The sequence below is a fragment of the Podarcis erhardii genome (assembly GCF_964252035.2).
Source record: "Podarcis erhardii genome assembly, chromosome: 7".
In the NCBI taxonomy this organism is placed as follows: Eukaryota; Metazoa; Chordata; class Lepidosauria; order Squamata; family Lacertidae; genus Podarcis; species Podarcis erhardii.
Genome location: NC_138511.1, coordinates 40,189,963 through 40,211,126, shown reverse-complemented (window position 1 = coordinate 40,211,126; position 21,164 = coordinate 40,189,963). Strand labels below are relative to the sequence as shown.

General features: G+C 42.6%; 1 protein-coding gene across 9 annotated transcripts in view; it reads left to right on the top strand.

The window, feature by feature from the left end:
• The window catches only part of FTO (FTO alpha-ketoglutarate dependent dioxygenase), a 257,029-nt gene that overhangs the window by 117,286 nt on the left and 118,579 nt on the right, over nucleotides 1-21,164 (top strand). The window contains exon 9 of one of the 9 annotated variants that reach the window (XM_081870231.1): nucleotides 19,795-19,843. The exons of the other annotated variants lie outside the window; for them this stretch is intronic. Within the exon in view, the coding sequence (XP_081726357.1) occupies nucleotides 19,795-19,828 (34 nt within the window). The 3' untranslated portion in view covers nucleotides 19,829-19,843. Of the gene's footprint in view, nucleotides 1-19,794; nucleotides 19,844-21,164 lie in introns of those variants that run through there. 9 annotated transcript variants of the gene reach the window in all.

The following is a 21,164-nucleotide window of genomic DNA, read 5'->3' as shown; positions in this document are numbered from 1 at the left end:
CCAGAGAAGGACCTCAAAAGAAATCCAAAGAATACAGACAGGTTCATAATGGGAGAGCCATTTTGAAATATAATTGAGGTCTGGAGCTGGGTTGGGCTTTATATGTAAAAAAAAAAGCACTTTGAATTGAGCCAGTGCATCTGTGCCTAGATTGGTGTTTCAAACTAGCAGCGAATGCCCACTTTCTCGGGACAACACTGTACCAGATGTTGGTTTCCTCAAACCAGTTAAATGAATTCCTCTCAGGGAGCCTCTTTGTGCAGATGGGTTCTACCCACCAGATTTGAGGTTTTAGAAGTTTCGCCTTCAGTTCCATAGGGTCTGTGCCCAGCAGCGAATACCTCCTCTGTTTAGACTGAGCACTGTGGGTTAGAAACGTAACAAACTAAAAATGGAAAAGTCAGGGTAGTGTGTGCACATACATATATTTTAAAGAAAACATAACAAATGTAACTCAGTGAGTGGATCAATTTAGCAGGACAAATAATCACCAAGCAGCACCGTAGGGAGATGAGGGGGAGAGGACTCCCTCTTGGAAAGAATCTAGTTACACGGTTTTCTGGCCTTTTCCCTTACAACTACCAATTTAGTCAGAAGCTGGAGCCAACAGACATAATTTAGCTTCTAGAACAAAAATGGTAAGTACTTTGCAGGCATCAGGGTGGAGAGGGGAAGGGGAGGAACAGGGGGCATGTGTGGGGAGAGACTTAGCAGCAGACGAAACGCAGGCCTCATTAAAACTAAACACCTGAAAGAAAATTTCAAGAGCATGGTGTCTTGAAAGCCTTAGAAAAGACAGTGCCCCCAGAGTATTAAATAACTGTAATCGGTTTCCCCTCTCCTCTGACTCACATTTGATGTTTCTCATCACACTGACCTATCTTAAAGAGTCCCATCCATATGATCCACATAAACAGACTGTTACCATATCCCGCACTTTTTACCTCTTCAAAGGTTTGGAGAGATGTCTGGAATGGAGGCGCTGACGATAGTAGCCGTCAAGCGTTCGCTGGGGTGGTGAAAGTTATAAAACATCCGCCGAGGCTCTGGAGAAGCAGCCCCTGTGTTTTAGAGATCAGCCTATTGTGTACTTTGGAATTACACAAGAAAAATGTGCTTCGACAGGAAATAATTAGCGCTTGTCAAAGGCCAGGCAATAGGTTATAGTATTTTACTTTCAGCAAGCCATCAGGGGATCAGCCAGATTAGATAATAGATTTTTTTCTCTCTCCTTTTCCCCTTCTCTGGAAGTTAAATACAGATGACTCTAATTACCTTACGTTGTGCATTAGAGAAGACATATTATGAACAATGCAACTTGGAGAAATTTAGGTCAAGTAGATCAGAGGGAAAACAGCCAGAGCTGGTTGGGAGGGGGAAGACTCTGTAAGTCTGAGTGTATATTTAACGGGTTTATACAAGTACTGTAGTTTTGGCTGTGAGCTCCCATGTAAAACTGGAAATTTGAGATGTGTGTCCCACTAAATCATATTCCTTTTCTTCCCCAGAGTTTTCACCCTATATTTTCCTGACACTCAAGTAATGGCTGTAGCCCTGAGTAGCTAATTTGTGGCCTCTCAGAAGGGGTTGAACTCTGACTCCCATCTACCCCAGCCAGTGTGGGCAATGACCAGGGAAGTCCTGAGTTGCAGTCCTGCATTGTCTAGAGAGCCACTAATTAGCCATGCCTGGTAAAGAGCAGGGTTGGCCAATGTGGTGCCCTCCAGATGTTGGACTACAACTCCTACCAGTCCCAGCCAGCATAGGCAAAGACCCACTGGAAAAAGCCTCCTATAATGGAAGGGGCGCTGCCCTATTGGGGAAGTGCTTGAATCCAGTGGTGTAATGGGATTTCGGCTCTGTTGCAGTTTCTGGACTGGATTCTTCAGACTATGAAGTTAAGAGTAGTGCAGCCTCCTAAAGCCATGGAGATGGTGGCAAGCTGGGGTTCTGCACGTGCTGGAGTCATTTGAGCTGTGTGCTGAGGGCAGCTTTTACCTTCTCTCTGCCTCCTCTGAGTTTTATTTATTTATTGCAGAGAATTGTAGAGTTGAGGGTCATCTAGCCCAACCCCTTGCAGTGTAGGAATCTCAACCAGACCATGACCGATGGCCACCCAACCACTGCTTAAGGAGGGCTCACCACCTGCTGCTCTACTGCCGAACAATAGAACATACTTAAACAAGTTATACATTATACCACTTAACTACAGTTGTTTTTAAGCACTATATATAGATGCAATGAAAAAAACAACCCAGTTGAAGCCTTAAAACCAAACATTAATTAAAAATGCCTGCTGGATTAAATGAGCCTTCAGCAAGTGGGGGGAACCTGTCTGTTCTCAGCTGGGAGTTCCATAAAACTGGGCTTACACACAACTTCTAGTGGATAGAAGTTGTGCATCTAAGCCAATGGTGGACTACTGTTTCCCCTAAAGACCTCTGTGATCAGGCAAGGATATGAGGGATTAGGTAAAATTAAAGGGACCCCTGACTGTTAGGTCCAGCCGTGGACGACTCTGGAGTTGCGGTGCTCATCTCACTCTATAGGCCGAGGGAGCCGGCGTACAGCTGGTCATGTGGCCAGCATGACTAAGCCGCTTTCTGGCGAACTAGAGCAGCGCACGGAAATGCCGTTTACCTTCCCACCAGAGCGGTACCTATTTATCTACTTGCACTTTGACATGCTTTCGAACTGCTAGGTTGGCAGGACTTGGGACCGAGCAACGGGAGCTCATCCCGTCGCGGGGATTCAGACTGCCGACCTTCTGATCGGCAAGCCCTAGGCTCTGTGGTTCCTTATAAATTAACACAAGAACTTTGCCCCTGGACTAATCCTCTGAGCTTGGGGAGTGTGTCAGCTACGAAGTCCTTGCGGTATGTACCAAAAAGGAATGAGCAGGGCTTCATTTGTGCATGCCACTGTTTTGTGGGAGAGTGTAAAACAACAATAGGCATGTGTGATAGCAGGTGTTCCGTTCATCTCTGTGAGAATTGAAACTTCTATTTTAAAAGCTTTGAATCTCTAGTCCTGATGGGTGTGAAAACAGTCTTGAAAACTAAGCAGTGCTGGCTGAAATCTCTGAACCCAGCAAGGCGGCTGGCAAGATATTTGGTGGTTGGGTCTTGTTGGCTTTGGTCTTTTCACAAGTAGCAAAACACAGAAGTCTGCAGAGTACGAAGGGGTAGTGGTGAAAATTTGCTTAAGGTAGCAGAATTCAACATTTTTGGTCCAGAATGCAGCTTGCTTGAGCAGGCTTTATTTATTTAGCATGCAGAATGAATTGAACGTGTCCAGCATGCAATGAGGGCTGCTTTTCTATGGCAATCTGATCGCAAAGATATAGCAGTTCCAGTTTGGTTGGACTCCATTTCTGGAGAAGGTTGCCATTGCTGATTCTTTCTCATTATACAGAGACAAGAGGTACCATAGCTTGGGTATACAGGGCAAACTTTGTACACAGAAAGTCCCCAATTAAACAAGCCAGTTTCTAATCCATGGTTTGAAGTTTTCTTGTTTTTGAAACTCTGTGAAGTTTGATGTACGCCAGAATACTTGTCCATACGATACAAGTCAACTTCCTTTAAAAATGAACAAAATTTTCACAAAAGTCCTCCTGGGTGCATAGGAGGAGGAAGAAGAGGCAAACACAATGTTCCACTTGGGTTTGCTGCAGTTTCTCCATGTAGTACTAAACCATGCAAAGTCCATGCAAATGCAGCCAGTGACCTTCTTAGCCCATATTACCAGGCCATGTTTATTTTACTGTGGTTTATTAAACCCTGATTTAGTCTTATGCATGAACCCTGCCCAGTCACTTAACTGTGATTTGTTTACTGCCAAGAAACCATGATGTGAAGCTGTGGTTTGTTGTTGGCTTTTGAACTTCAATTTATTTTAACCACCGTTTGGTGTTACATGAGAATCCAGCACTTTTCCTTCACTATGGTTTGTCTGAGCACTGAACACCAAATGCTCACAAAACTGCAAAGACATGAGGGAAGAGCTGCTGGAAAACTATGCCAGACGTTGGAGAAACATGCCATGGTTTCTTTGCCTGCCTGTGCTACAACCCATGGTTAACTCATAGCTTGTTAAACAAACCATGGCTTAGCAGATGACTTCATGTGTTAAAATGGTAGCTCTTCGTTTCCTATAAAATTGAACATGAAATGATATTAATTGGCTAAATTCGCAATGCATCATCATAATTATTAGAATCTTCTTGGGTATGTGTCTTTTATTTCTTAGAAATCCTCTTGGTTTTTGTAATGCGCTTACGACAGACCCAGCCCTTGAATCCTAGTCAAGTTTGCAGAAGTTCCTTATCCAGCCATCTCAGGTCTTTTCTTGCACTGGCAGGGCAGAGAGCATTCTGGGGGATGGAAGTCCTCCGGCAGCATCCCTGTCTGGATCTAAAGAGGATCAAGCTGCCCAGTGTTTGTTGGTTGTTTTAAAGCAGACTTGGTGTGTTAGTGACCCAGTACACAGAGCGACAGCAGTTATAGGAAAAAGAACAGGATATAAATAGGGAAGGAGGAAGGATGTGAATATGCTCAGAGTGTTAACAGAATCAACCAAAGGTTCCTAAAGGCTGCCGTTTGTTTATTCTGCGAGATAGGGTCTGATGGACAGATTGTTATAGCTGTTAAAGAGCTTCTTGAGGCCTTTGAGCTGACCTCTTCTTGACCTCTGCTTACAAGAGGTCATCTTTCTCTTAATAAAGTAAAGGGAGCTTCTCACGTCCTACTGTAGAGCCGGAAAGCTAAAAGAGTGCGGCTTTGAATTTCAAACCTGCTATGAAGACAACTCCCCACAAAAAAGTGGGGAGGGGGGAAGGAAACTCCTTGTATTTTAGGGTCACTGTCTGATAATGAAAATTATTACCAAATTGCAAGGAAATTTAACTGCAATCAGCAAGCATAGGGAGATGGGGCCTAGTCTATTGGGTTTGATAAATGAAGTGTGAAGTCGCCCATCTGGCTCAAGGCGGCTCTCTCTCTCTGTCTGTCCCTCTCTCTCTCTCCTCTCTCCCCCCCCCCTCTCCTCTCCTCCCCTTTGACCAAAGGGAAGCATTTTAAAATAACCACGGTACATATAGAATCAATGACCCATAAGGAGAGCTGGAATAGATTAAGAGTTAATGGCGACCATGGAAGAAATGAACCCATGACAAGACAAAGAGAAGACAGGAGAAAGTGTAGTTTAGTATCTATCTCATCCCTCCTTTAGTTTATGAAAGTTGTGCAATCCTATGCTATCTGCGTTGAGAAGTAAGTTCCATTGACTTTAATGGGTCTTACAGTCAGGTAAGCATGCAGAGGACTGAGTCTTCTCAATACTGCTTTTTAATCAACAATAATAGGTTCTCTGCTTTTTCTCATCAAACATGGCAAGGGGCAGATTATTCTGCTGTTTAACTGCTTAAAGACTACATATTTTATGCCAAAATGCTGGTTGTAGCTATTCATTTATATAGCATCATGGCTATTTAGAGTTTTCATAACCGTGAAAGTTGTGTCTCAGTGGGGATTAGTGTGATGGATAGATATTAAAAAGATAAAATGTATTTCTGTTTTCAAAAAGTGTACTTATGTAGGCATGTAGACCTTTCTTTGCATTAATTCCATCTGTGGCTTAGGAAGACATTTTATGGAAAAGAATTCAGTATGATATCACATGCACCTCTTAATTGAGGAGACAAACCTCAATTGCTGGTAACACACATCTGATAAAGGTGAGTGTCTCTGTGTGAAGTGTTTGTTAGTTCTTGAACAAACTTCTTTATCAGTTCTCTTGCAAGCTTCTTCAAAAACCTGAATCTAAGGGTAGTCTCTACATTCTGGAGCTAAGATGCCTCTCTAGCTTTGATGCTGGTGCACAATGAACATTTTAGGTATCCTCAGGCTTTTAGGCATCACTGGGCTGGTACTGTAAACACAAAAACAGATAATAAAAGACCATGGCCCAAGGCAAATAATAATAATAATAATAGTTTTTATTTATCTTATACAGCAGAAAAATGTTAATTGATTCAAACTATTGATTCCAAACAGGAATTAATCAGAGGTTATTGCTTAGTTGAATAATAAAACGAAAACACATACCCACCCATGTTTTATAATAACTTTAACACAATAGACAAATAGTTTATAGATTTGGTTACTGTAGCAGTTTGCTAAAGTGCCATATGAATGGTAACATTGATTTAAATTAAATTGCCTTTATGCTCAATTTAGGGGGGAAATGTCTTCTGTCAGTAATTTCCTTGTCCCTCTGATATCTGTCACTTCTCAGTTTCTTGTGGCTGCTGACAGTTAGTAAGATTGACTGGGTCTCTTCTTCCATACCTAACCCCCTCAGCACCCTAAAAAAGTGGAAATGCTAGGATTGTGCATGTTCCAAATAATGAAGCCAATTAGGGTGACTCACGTCAAGAACTTGGGTTCCTGCCTTGGGTCACCTTGCCAACAAGATATCTCAAGCTGGATCAGGGGCTTCTTAAGCTTCTGAGTCACTCTCTTATCTTAGTTTTTTCAGAAAGTTAAGCCACCCCCCCCCATTCAACTCTTTTCTGAGAAACAAAACCAAGCAGACTGTGGAAAACAAAACCAAGCAGACTGTGGAAATGGCCAGAGCTTGAGAGAGAAGGGATATCACCAAGGAACCTGTGTCCCTCTAGAAGTTGTTGGACTCCAACTTCCACCAGCCCCAGCCAGCATGACCAATGGTCAGGGACGATGGGAATTGGAGTCCAGCAAGTTGGGGGGGGGACCTGATTGTCTCTCCTTGCTGTAGATGGATGGTGTTTGAGTGGGACCTTCTGCAGAAGTTGAAGGCCAAGCAGAACCTTGGGCAGCTCTTGTTTTACCACTCCCATAGCCCACTTCTAGGGGGCAACAGGTTCCCCACCCATGATGTGACCATACACCCTAAAAATCAGCACTGTTGGGATTCCTTCTCTTCTTTCTTTCTTTCTTTCTTTCTTTCTTTCTTTCTTTCTTCAGTTCCCCATTTTTGAATCTCTGACATAGTCCAACATTCTTTCTGCACCTCAACAATCTTTCCTCCCACCAAGCATTCCAAACTCTGTAATCCATGATGTGAATTCAGACTGTGTTCCTTGTTTACACCAGCTTGGGTAGTTGCAGTACGTGAAGGATAGTTAGAGGTGGCTTGGAATTCTGGTAGCTTGGTGACATCCTCACCACCACCACCACTTTCCTTACCATTCGGACTCTTCAAGTGGAGGGGAACTAAAATGGTCAGGCTTCCTGGCTGCGTAGGATGGCAGAAGCCCAGCACATCACAGGACTGACAAATGTATAATCTGTGAAGACAGAGTGTTAGCTCCATCATCTGACAGTTGAACCACAAAGTGGCATTAGTATCAGCTGTCATCGTGCCTGTTAAAAACAATGGTGTCTGCCAGAGGCAGCCGGCTTGTGCAGGAAGAAGGCGTGCAACTCTTCCTTGGTTTTCAAGTACCAAATTGGTGTTGCAACTGGGAAGACAAAATGACTCCCTGGGGAACAAGGAAATAGCCAATATTTACTTTTAATCTGCTTGTCGAGGATTCTGATTTCCAAGACATCCATTCTTCTGTCCCTTTTCCTGAACGTCCTTTATGCCTCATAAATGGAAATCTTCATAAAATCTGCTCACATACTGAGCACAAGAGGTGAAACTGTATATAAAAAATAGACGTTTAGGATTTAAACTATCCCAGAGATGGATTACATTTTTTCACCTTCCCAAGAAATGACCCCATAATCTTGGTCGTGTTCAGAACTGGTAGGGCCTTTGGTGCTTTTCTTGCACTTCATAATAAGTACAATTTTAAAGTGAGATGAAGTACATATGACAATCTAGGTTAGTAAACCAGCATTGCAGCTGCCCCATTCAAACTCTGAACTCATGTTTTCTTTTATGAATTCTTCGTTCCAATTTTTGAAGTGTTAAAACTTAATAATGTGGCTCAGTGGTAGAGCATCTGCTTTGCATGCAGAAGATCCCAGTTCCAGTCACCAACATTGCCAGGTAGGACTGGGAGAGACCTATCTGAAACCCTTGAGATCTACTGCCAGTCAATGTAAACAATATCGATCTAGATAAACCAATGACCTGACTCAATATAAGACAGCTTTATGTGTTCCTCTCAAAAGATTCACCCCCCAAATAGAAGAAATAAGCAAAGTTTTGATGTGAGGACTAAAGAAAGGAGATAAGTGAGCCTTCTCTAGAAGGGACTTATAGCCCGGATAGCTCAGTTGGTTAAAGCATGGTGCTGATAGTACCAAAGTTGCAGGTTCAATCTCCATATGAGGCAGCTGCATATTCCTGCATAGCAAAGGGTTGGACTACATGATCCTCAGGGTCCCATCCAATTCTACGATTCTATGACTTCTGTGATCTAGGTGTCGCTAATAAGGAGGGCCCCATGACTTCTCATCATCTATCAACATCTCAGGTAGTTGAGGGCATAGAGAGCAAGGCCTCCAGAAATGATCTGAGGGAGGGCAGGTTCATGTGGGAGTGGGTTGTATATACTTCTGGCCAGTACTATTTTTCTGGGGAAAGAAGAGCTGGACCTCACCATGAATACCTCCCTCAATCTCTTATAATGTCAATGGTGCTGGAACTGAGTCCCTGCAAGTTCCAGCTGAAAGAAAAGGTCCAGCTTCTGGCCCAGACTATTCAGGACTTTTTGCTTGATTTATCATTATTATTGATCTAGTTATCCAAACAAATAAAGAAATAGGGTCCAATCTTATGGGTTAAGGAAAACCTGGGCAAAAAGATGTATCTTTACAATCCATCTGAAGCAGCTGATGGTTGCTGTGCCAGAGTGAAGGGCATTCCATAGTAGAGGCACAATGGTGGAAAATTACCGCCCTATAATATTTTGGCATAGGATGCAGGTGGCACTGTGGTCTAAAGCACTGAGCCTCTTGGGCTTGCCGATCAGAAGGTCGGCGGTTCAAATCCCAGCAATGGGGTGAGCTCCCATTGCTCGGTCCCAGCTCCTGCAAACCTTGCAGTTCGAAAGCACACCAAAAGTGCAAGTAGATAAATAGGTACCGCTCCGGCAGGAAGGTAAATGGTGTTTCTGTGCACTGCTCTGGTTGCGCTAGAAGCGGCTTAGTCATGCTGACCACATGACCCGGAAAAACTGTGCGGACAAATGCCTGCTCCCTTGGCCTGTAAAGTGAAATGAGCTCCGCAACCCCAGAGTCGTCTGTGACTGGACTTAACTGTCAGGGGTCCTTTACCTTTACCTTTTTTAATATTTTGGCAGGGTAGAATTTTCCCCAGATGATTTAAGTGATCACTTACTTATATGTGTAAATACCTAACTATCTGCCCTTCTAGTGGCCATGTACCACTTGCATGGATAATCAGATAATAATAATAATAATAATAATAATAATAATAATAATAATAATTTATTTGTACCCCGCCCAGCCACTCTGGGCGGCTTCCAACAGAGATAAAAAATACACTAAAATGTCACATATTAAAAACTTCCCTGAACAGGGCTGCCTTCAGATGTCTTCTGAATGTCAGGTAGTTGTCCATCGCCTTGACATCCGATGGGAGGGCATTCCACAGGGCGGGCGCCACCACCGAGAAGGCCCTCTGCCTGGTTCCCTGCAACTTGGCCTCTCGCAGTGAGGGAACCGCCAGAAGGCCCTCGGAGCTGGACCTCAGTGTCCGGGCAGAACGATGGGGGAGGAGACGCTCCTTCAGATATACTGGACCGAGGCCATTTAGGGCTTTAAAGGTCAGCACCAACACTTTGAATTGTGCTCGGAAACGTACTGGGAGCCAATGTAGGTCTTTCAAGACCGGTGTTATATGGTCTCGGCGGCCGCTCCCAGTCACCAGTCTAGCTGCCGCATTCTGTATTAGTTGTAGTTTCCGGGTCACCTTCAAAGGTAGCCCCACGTAGAGCGCATTGCAGTAGTCCAAGCGGGAGATAACCAGAGCATGTACCACTCTGGCGAGACAGTCCGCAGGCAGATAGGGTCTCAGCCTACGTACCAGATGGAGCTGGTAAACAGCTGCCCTGGATACAGATTTGACCTGTGCCTCCATGGACAGCTGTGAGTCCAAAATGACTCCCAGGCTGCGCACCTGGTCCTTCAGGGGCACAGTTACCGCATTCAGGACCAGGGAATCCTCCACACCTGCCCGCCTCCTGTCCCCCAAAAACAGTACTTCTGTCTTGTCAGGATTCAACCTCAATCTGTTAGCCGCCATCCATCCTCCAACCGCCTCCAGACACTCACACAGGACCTTTACTGCCTTCACTGGTTCTGATTTAAAAGAGAGGTAGAGCTGGGTATCATCTGCATACTGATGAACACCCAGCCCAAACCTCCTGATGATCGCTCCCAGCGGCTGCATGTAGATGTTGAAAAGCATGGGGGAGAGGACAGAACCCTGAGGCACCCCACAAGTGAGCGGCCAGGGGTCTGAACACTCATCCCCCACCACCACTTTCTGAACACGGCCCAGGAGGAAGGAGCGGAACCACTGTATGACAGTGCCCCCAGCTCCCAGCCCCTCAAGACGGTCCAGAAGGATGTCATGGTCGATGGTATCAAACGCCGCTGAGAGATCCAGCAGAACTAGGAAACAGCTCTCACCTTTGTCCCTAGCCCGCCGGAGATCATCAACCAGTGCGACCAAGGCAGTTTCAGTCCCATGATGAGGCCTGAATCCCGACTGGAAGGGATCCAAATGGTCCGCTTCTTCCAGGCGTGCCTGGAGTTGTTCAGCAACCACTCGCTCAATCACCTTGCCCAAGAATGGGAGGTTTGAGACTGGGCGATAATTGGCCATCGTGGCCGCATCTAAAGATGGTTTTTTAAGAAGCGGTTTAATAACCGCCTCTTTCAGCGGGTCTGGGAAGGCTCCCTCACGGAGGGAAGCATTCACCACCCCACGAAGCCCATCGCCCAGTCCTTCCCGGCTAGCTTTTATAAGCCAGGATGGGCAAGGATCCAGGAGACAGGTGGTTGGCTTCACTCGTCCAAGCAGCCTGTCCACATCCTCGGAGGTAACAATACCAAGTTGAAGTTATATATGGCACTGTGTTGTATAAGAGGATATCAGATCAGGTGTTATCTTTTATGAGGCCAGTCTTTGTTGGCAAGGGAGTTGCTGCCTTTTTGAGTCACACAGCTCTTCATCAAGATAACTCCCATGCTTGGATATGGAACCCAATCCAGTAAAAGATCTCAGCTGACCAGCTTGGTATCCCTCATAAATGATGAAGCATTTAGAAGCTGTGGAAGTCAAGGGCAAGCTTTGTCCCTCAGAACACATGCAGGATTTTCAAGTCTCATGTTTCTTCCCATCAATTTACATCCAATGACCATTTTCATTTTTCTTTCATCTGGCTTGAATCTTAGTTGATTTATTAGTTAGTGTGCTATACAGTCGTACCTTGGTTGTCGAACACCTTGGTACTCGGACGTTTTGGCTCCCGAACACTGCAAACCAGGAAGTGAGTGTTCAGGTTTGCAAACATTTTTCGGAAGCTGAACATCTGACACGGCTTCTGATTGAGTGCAGAAAGCACCTGCAGCCAATCAGAAGCTGCACCTTGGTTTTCGAACCATTTCGGGAATTGGACAGATTCCCGGAATGGATTAAGTTCAACAATCAAGGGTTGACTGTATGTTGCTTAATGAGGATGTTTCATATCTCTCTCTCTCTATTTATCTATCTATCTATCTATCATCTATCTATCTATCTATCTATCTATCTATCATCTATCTATCTATCATCTATCTATCTATCTATCTATCTATCATCTATCTATCTATCTATCTATCATCTATCTATCTATCTATCTATCTATCTCTCTATCATCTATCTATCTATCTATCATCTATCTATCTATCTATCTATCTATCTATCTATCTATCTATCATCTATCTATATCTATCTATCTATCTATCTATCTATCTATCTATCTATCTATCTATCATCTATCTATCTATCTATCTATCTATCTATATCTATCTATATCATCTATCTATCTATCTATCTATCTATCATCATCATCTCTATCTATCTATCTATCTATCTATCTATCTATCTATCACTTATCTATCTATCTATATCTATCATCTATTATCTATCTATCATCTATATCTATCTATCTATCTATCTATCTATCTATCTATCTATCTATCATCTATCTATCTATCTATCTATCTATCTATCATCTATCTATCATCTATCTATCTGTCTTTCTGGACTCATTTGCAGTATGCACAAAGCTGTATCATACTACTTCAATCAGCTGTGGTTTCCCCCAAGGAATCCTGGGAATGGTAGTTTGTTAAGGATGCTGGAAGTTGTTAAAACACCCAATTCCCCTCACTGAGTTACAATTCTCAGAGTTTACCGTGAAGAGGGATTGGTTGCAAAACCGGTCTAAGAATTGCAGCTGTGTGAGGGGAAGAGAGGTCTCCTCTTAGAAACTCTCAACACCAGGAACAAACTACAGTTCCCAGAATACTTTTCCTGGGGGGAGCCATGACTGTTTAATTTATTAATTTTATTTAATAGAATTTATATACTACTTGAGCAGGTATTTTTTTAAATTAAATTACCCCTCAAACAATTTAAAACATTTAGGGGGGAAAATAGTATCAGCAGCAAACTAAAAACAGATCAAAACACACATCAACATTCTGGATATCTGGGTAGGCTTTTATAAACAAAACTGTTTTTAACAGGCACCAGAAAGAGTAGAGTGAAGGCACTTGCCTGATAGCAATAGAGATGCCATTCCAAAATGTAAGTGCAACCACACTACAACATAGATTTCTTACAAACGCGGGTATTGTGTGGCACCTGTGGCAGTGCCAGTTCCGCAGATTGAAGCAATCAAGTGGGCGTCTATGGGGCAAGGCGATCTCCCTGTTCCAAGTGCTATGATATTGCTTTAGCTGTATAGTACAGCTGGGTCCTTATTGCTGGACTCCTATTCCTATCAGCCCCAGCCAGCACAGGAATGATGGGCTGTGTCATCTGGCAGCATCTGGAGGGGCACAGATATCCTACCCATTCTGTAATGAGCCAAATTTGCTTCCAGGTTAGCAAGAGCACAAGCTTTATAAAAGGTAGGGATTTTTATTTGGGATGCAAACAACTGACACATATTTGTGGGTATGGACTCTGATTCATAACGTGTGAGCTCTACCATACCTTTCTTAAGGGTGCTTCTGATTTATCTCCTTAGAAGAATAACAACAGTAAAAAAAAAAAAAGATGCTTTCAAACCTGTGCTCTGCTTAGAATTTCACACAGCTAATTCCCTGTTGGAATAATATATATACACACGCACACATGCAGTCGCTGCTCTCAACAATGAAGCAGCAGCCAAAGAAATCTCTGGTGCAAGCTAGGTTGTCAACATACACTGCTCTGGGGTAATGGTTCTTTCTGTTAAGATGTTAGTTTTAAAGCAATGATCTTAGTGACCCCTGAAAAATTATTTATAGCAACAGATGAGAACTGCAGGAGAGAAGGGGGAGGAGGTAGAGACAGAAGGTGACATTGGAAGACCAGCATTTTTATAACCCATTGGAATTTCTGGAGAGCCATGACTACAGAGAGGGGTAACCTTTTGAAGAAATGCCTTTTCTCCTCTTAAGTCCCATTGGCACCTTGCATCCTAATACTGCCCCCCCACCAGTGATGATTTTATTTTCATTTTCATATTGCTTTGAGTATGCTAGGAAATCCCTAGAATACTGGTGAAATTGCTGCTGAAAAAGATCAGTCTAAAATATTATTTCATTTCATTTATTTATTAAATTTATCTCTCTCTCTCCCTTCCTTCCTTCCTTCCTCCCTCCCTAGGGAGCCCAGGGTGGCAAACAGATGTATCTTTTAAGACAAAAACAAAGCAAACGTTCTAGTAAACAATTTCATTTTTTTATATAAAAAAAACTAAAATAAGTTACAGAGTTCTAAAAGCAGTTCTGTATTGCTTTTTTAAATTTTAGAAAGTCTTCCATCCAGTGATCATAGAGTTAGCCCTTAGGGTTAACTTTAATATTGAAGTTAGTAACGCTCCCCTCACCTCCTTCCATCAAAGGCAACATTGATGGGACCTGGAAAATTGAGAAGTAAAAGACCTTAATGAAGTTATTGATGAAATGTATGTATTTATTTAGAGCATGTGTGCCCTCACTAAAGTGGTTCCCTGTGCTGCTTTTGTGCAGTCAGAACAAGACGGTCCTTGTCTGCAAGCTTAAAACAATCTAAAAAGGCAGGACACAAAAGGGACAGAGCAGAAAGAGAAGGTACGGATAATGTAGCTGGATGAAGAGGAGGAAAGAGAGCGAGAGAAAAAGAGAGAGAGAAGAAAAAGAGAGAGAGAGAGAGAGAGAGAGAGAGAGAGAGAGAGAGAGAGAGAGTTGTGTTGCTATCTGCCCCCTCCTTCCCCACCTGACCTGGTTGGTGTTCATATTGTGGTGAGGTGCTATGGCATACCATTCACTTATTTTCAATAGGATTTGAAACCACTCCCCTTTTTAGCAGATGTAAAGTAACTTCCTGTTTTCTCCACTTCCTTCAAACCTGCTCTACTTTCCCCCACTAGTTATTTATTTATTGAGCAAGATTTATGCATCATTTTTTTAAAAAAAATTGTGCATTGCGCAGCTCCAAATCACCTCCCCCTTTTAATTTGCTTTAACTTAATTAATATAAACATATAATTTAAAATATTTGTGAACCTAGAACATTGACATCCCATTGAGGATCAGCTTGTACCCTTAAGCTCTAAAAGATAATCTGTAAAATCACCCCATATAAGCTCATTCTTGGTTAACATCTGCAGACAGTCTTTGAAGACAATTCTGTAGATTGGGTTAGGCAGCATGATGTCTTCTGGATGTTGTTCGCAATGTTCGAAACTCTCATTGTTCTAGGCGCATTTTGCGATGGGGAATTTTATTAGTGTGAACAGTTTCTGAGCTCTAGTGCGCACAGTACTGCGCCTAAGGGTTCAGATTAAAACTGTAAAGTGGAAGGAAAGGAGGACCTTTTTCTGCCTCCCCACTTCCAGCTACTCTCTGGAGAAGAGATCCTCTTAAGAATATTAGGTGGGTGGGCAGGGGTGGGACTAGACCATGTGAAAAACGAACATAATATTTTAGCTGCCGTTCATACTGTACATTTTCAGCTTTGTATTCTTGTTATAAAAAAGTGTGACTAGACATTCCGTTGTTGCGCCCATAACCTAGGTTTAAGGTGCCATATAGCTCCTAACTTTTATATCTCAGTTTCTAACACTGATCGTTGGACAGCAGCTCCCATCAGCTTCAACTCGTATGGCTAATGCGAGTCCAACATAGGATGATGGGAGTCCAACGTATCGAGAATGATGCCATTTTGGCTACTGCTGCTATAGGTAGTTTACTTTTTTCCTTTCTTTTTTTGGCAAAAGCAAATAATATTATTCCAACTAAATTCTACTTGGAGTAGACCTATTGAAATTAATGGGCATGAGGAACTTGTTCTGTTGTGAGTCAAACTTAGTTGGATACAATCCAGTGGCTCAGAATGGCCTCCTTCAAATTTAGCTAGCTATTCCATTTGTAACCCATACTTTCTTCAGGGAGCTCAGCAGTGGTGCTTCCCAACACTTGGCTGAGCCTAGATGTTCTTTGCTTCAGAGGTGGAATTCTAGTAGGACTGCATTCCTAAACAAACTGATCACACTGGGACTTACGTATGGGTAGAGATAGACAAATCTGTCAATGTTGCTTCTGCAACTTCCTCATTTCTCCAAACCTTAAATTCACTTCTCTGCATTTCCTCAACAATTTGTGCATGTTTATTTAAGAAACGACCCTTATGAAAATTTCTCAGCCCTTTAGTGAGAAATTTTCCTAATACAGTACTGTAAACACTTTTTATTTTTGCCTGAAGTTTTGACTGATGTACACATTTGTGCAAGCAATTTACCCTAATGTAAGGTATTTAGTATGTTATATTCATGAATATATGCATTTTTGGTATATATTGTTTGGTTGTTGAACTGAATCACAAAATTCAGAAAAATGCAAATTTTGAAAGATAGCTGTTTTGATTTGTGTCTTGGTTCAAGAAGCACAACTTAGGTAGTTTCTCATTAAAATGCAATAGTTTCCCCCTCCGTCTCTCCTCACTGAACATGCATGAGATCACACTGCTGCATGTGTCTTCTTTAGCGTGGCCCAAATGAGTATTTATTGTTACCAGCTCAAAATGGGACTTCTTTTGCGGCTTGTATTGTGAAAGCAGAAGACATATACAGAAGATAGTTAAGCCTACCCAGAAGCTCCTTGAGTGCCTAGCATCTCAAGGTGGACATGAAACAGCCATTCTCTGCCTTGGACATGCTCACTGCTCTTTGGGACTGCCCTGACCTCCTAGGATAGGTGATAACTCTGTGTACAAATTAGGATCTCCATCTTCATCCAAGATGCTCATGAAGATTTACACTAATCTAGTGAACATAGTAACTCAGTAAAGACCTCATTTCAGAATGTAAATAGCTATTTAATATTTGCTAGCTGGGTGTTTTGGTTTCATATATTTTCTGAACTTTGCTCCCAAACCCATAATAAGCTTGGCCAGTACATATTTTTAGTTTCTGGGCTGGTAGATTCATGGATAACATTTCCACAAAGCTTATGAGTTATGTAGGCGTTCTGCTTGATGTTAAGGAGAGATAAGTGTACTTTTGACACCCCCAAATTTGTCTTTAGCTGCCGTGTTAGCCCTTTAATCAGAATGATTTTTGACCATCATGGTCAAGGTTGATTTGAAGAAATGCCCTGGAGAGGAAAGGTTAGCAATTTGTCCGCCCCATAATGGATTAATCGCTAGCTGTACAGTGTGTTTATCTTAAGAAGACAATTTGCCACACATGAAGAGTAGTAATTTTATTTTATACTAGGGGTGTCCCCGGTGTATCTTAGTCATTTCCTTTGCCATGTATTTTCCAGGTTATAGATAAAGTCTAAATTCAGCTGTCAGCTTGGGGAAGTGGCTGAGGATGGAGGTGGTTTATTAACTGCTTATCTTGCCTGTAGGTGACACTGTTCCATCATTTATCAAACCATTTTCCAATATCTTGTCCAGGGACATATATGTGTGCGTGTATATATGTGTGTGTGTGTGTGTGTGTGTGTGAAAGACACAAATAAATACCTTCAGTTTCTGGTCCTTGTTAGAGAATGGGTAAGTGGTTGGATGGTGTTCCAGATTGCCTTTTTATAAAATTGGTTCTGTTCATCAACTCTGCAGCATCAGTATTTTTTCCTTGTTTTTCTCCTTTGATGAATTAGATGTTAAGATAATCACACTTCAGCATTTCTTAAGGCAACTGTTATAGAGCAGAATTGTTTTTTGGGGCGAGGGACATGCACTTAGCATATCTTAATTCACAGCCAGGTTGGGTTGTTATATTAAGAGAAGTTAAAATATTCCTGTATGCTCAACCTGTGCCAAATGGGATGTTCCATTAAAAACAGATCCATCCTTACCCATTGTTGTGCTCCTTAAACTTTGCCTTAAGTTGTTCCTCTGTTCAGATAAAGTCCCCAGTCCACCTGCAATCTTCTCACCATACCCACCACCATATCATTCCCAAGGGCACTGCAGTCTCACCTGGTACTTTCTGCAAGGGGATAGCAAAGCCCTACTCCATTCATGAAAGGAAAGTTAGGATCCGTGCCTTTGTTCCCACAACAAAGTAATTTCCCTCCCACCCACCCCCCACACTCTGGTTCCTAGCAACTAGTGTTCCTAATGAGCCAGTGTTGGATGAGGACCAAGGAGAGACAGCTTCGAATCTTGACTCAGCCATGAAGTTCAATGGGAGAGCATGGATCATTCACTGTTTCTCAGCTTAACCCAATTCGCAGGGTTGTAGTGAGGATATAAGGGATGAGTACATAACAATGAACACATGCATGGGGTCCTTGGTGTGAGGAATCTGGCTCTTCAGGAGGCATAAGTTTTACTGCCTTTGGAGGTCCCAATTTGGGATTGAAGAGGCATCTGACCACCAGGATCTGGCTCAGGCGATGTTGTGCCATGGGTTGGTATCTAGTACCTCTGCCTCCAGGGCAGCGTCACCAACTAATCTGGCTGCCCCCACTTGCCTGGGTCAGAATCGAGTCTGAGCTGCTGCTCAAGATGGAGGCCAACAGTTCCATTAGGGCAAATACAGCACTGCCCCACCATCCACAGTCTGCACTCAGCTATCCCCACTGGCTGGCCTCCTTATTTACTCCTTTCTCCTGATCAGTCAGGGGTGCCTTTGTTTTGCCTCTTGCTCCACCTACTTTTGGCTTCCTTGTCATTCACTCTACTAGTCCCAATAGGCATACTTTTTTGGGGGTGGGGGTGTTTACCTAGCAGGGAGGGAAACTTTTGAGGAGAACTGTTTGCAGATTAAGGTCACCATTTACTGAGACAATGAAATATCTGGTGAGGTTTCCCCATTCATCAGTGGTGTCCTTGGCGCCAGATGTTTAGATGCTGCCATGTTCCATGCATATGTCTCTTCCTGTCAGGAAGCCATAATGCAAATCCACCAGCCCAGGTGCAACAGTGGACTTGCCAAGTATCCCTGCCTCTTTTGCCTTTTCCTCCTACCCGGGACACACATCTACTCCCCATCAGAGATGTGTAGATTGGAAAGAGAGTGCAATTAACCCCTGGAAAGCATTGGTTTTGCCCAAGCGACGTGCACAGTAATGATATTGTTAGCTTCCCCTTAATTTCCAGTTTCACTATCAATTATGCCATGTGTTTCACCCAGTTGGTGCTACCCTCCCAGTGTTAATTATAACCTACAAGACTGTTACAGTTAATTTTATGGCAAGCATATTGTCTCTTCAAGGCTCTGGAGCGGCTCATAAATTATCTTGAAGGTAAAATGCAACTTGGGGAACTAGTTATGAAAATTCCATCCATCTCGCTTAAGAGATGCAGCTGCTACTGTCAGCTGCTTTGCTGCTGCATTGTGAAGGAATTATGGCGGGTCAGGTTTAAGAGGCAAGGCCCGGGCTGTCACCGAGGAGGAAGCCTGTCCTGGCCCTGTCAGACAAGTACCTTCTGCCAATCCCTCGTGGTTTTGCTTTTCAAGCAGTAAAAGGCAGGCTGGTGCAGGTGGATGGTCCCCAAGCTGTCTCTATTCATTACTTTACAGAAACTTGTTTTAGGTAGGCAGGTACGGAGACCTCCCTCCTGCCTTCGCTGTTGTCATGATGGTTAGAGGCATCATCTGCAAAGTGCAGGAAGAGAAAAGGAGGGAGAGGGAGAGACGAACTTGATACTGTCTGATGGCAGTGGTTATGTACTGGAGTTGGAGGGGTGTAGGAAGAGCCAGGATGGGGGGGGCGCTCGAAGACACGAGTGATTAGCCCCATAAACACAAACACAGATGCGCGCTCACACGCTGGAGCAACTCACTGGTCTGTAAAATCATTCCTGGTTTAATTGTAGGGAGGAATGGGTTTAGAGGGGAGGGGAGGGGGACATCTGTTCAATTCTATTTTCATGCACACTCTGAGGGGGGTGAGTTTTTGTTGCAAAATTAGTTCATAGGAAAAGTTTCAGGTATCATGGATTTATAATGGTCAAAGTGAAGTATTTTCATTCCCTTTGTTGCATCTTAAGGGGTGGGGGAATCAAACCTTTTGTCTCTTATAACGGTGTGTTTTCTTCCTGCCCAACCCGCCCTGTGGAACGCCCTCCCACCAGTTGTCAAAGAGAAAAACAACTACCAGACTTTTAGAAGACATCTGAAGGCAGCCCTGTTTAGGGAAGCTTTTAATGTTTAACAGATTAATGTATTTTAATATTTTGTTGGAAGCCGCCCAGAGTGGCTGGGGAAACCCAGCCAGATGGACAGGGTAGAAATAATAAATTATTATTATTATTATTATTATTATTATTATTATTATTATTATTATTCCTCTTCATTTTCTCAACTTTTATATCAGAGTTCAAGGTAAATAAATATGAATTTAGCTGTCTTGGGTGAATATTTGTCCAACTGCTGAACACCTGTGAACAAACAATATGCAGTTATAATATGAAATTCATTAAAGCATGGCAACTATAGCCATCTTTTTGGAAAGTTGTTTATTTGTGTATCCTCTGTGTATTTGGATACCTCTTAAGATAGCATTGCCAAATTTTGAATGATGGTTCTTGAGATTAAAAAACAGGATTTTGTCTGCATTTGGATACATCATTTTGAATCAAGATGGAGGACTGAACCTTTCAAAACTGCACTGTTATTTTGGCTTCTTAGAATTACTCAGCAACATCAGGTGCAAGGCTTCTAGCTATTTATTAGTTGGGGTTGGGGTGCTAAAATCTCCTCCACACACAGAGTGGCTTATCAAAGCAAGGTAATATTCGGCAAACTATGTATTTAATAATCATAGCATGTTCTCCAACAGGAGTTGTCTCCAAAGTGTCTCCATTTGTCTAAATCAGTGAATGCTGACTGATCTATATTTTCAAAAAGAAAAGGAGAATGTGTTGATGAACAAATGTTACATGAATTATGAAGATGTAAAGTAATCCTAGGTTTCATTGCCCCCCGCAACCCCCGCAAAAGTATTGCGATGTATTTTTCCAACCAGGAAAGATACCTTCTGATTTAAATATAGGACCTTTGTGTAAAACAATGCCTTATGATAGATCAGTTTTAAAGTTGGTTCAACAAAATGTATGATAAAGTTCTGTGAAACTGGAAATGCAATGCAATTTGATAAAAAACAACAACAGCTTTGACAGCTCAATCCTACCCATAGCTGCTCAAATGTAATCCTGTGTCTACACCAGTCTACTCAGATTGAAATCCTATTGATTTTAATGGAGCTTACTGCCAGCTAAGTGGATACAGAATTGCAGTCTCCTTTCCCATTTCTTGATTTTTATGCTTCTATACTAGTAGTAACAAACCAATGAGCTTTACTGTGTTAGGCTGCAGTCGTTCTACTTCCCTCATTAAGCCCCTCACTCTCTCAGTATCTGGCTTTTCCTTGGCTGCCTCAAAAAGGTGCTTAATGAAACCATTACATCAATTAATATTTATTTTCATAACTGTCAGTGTAGTG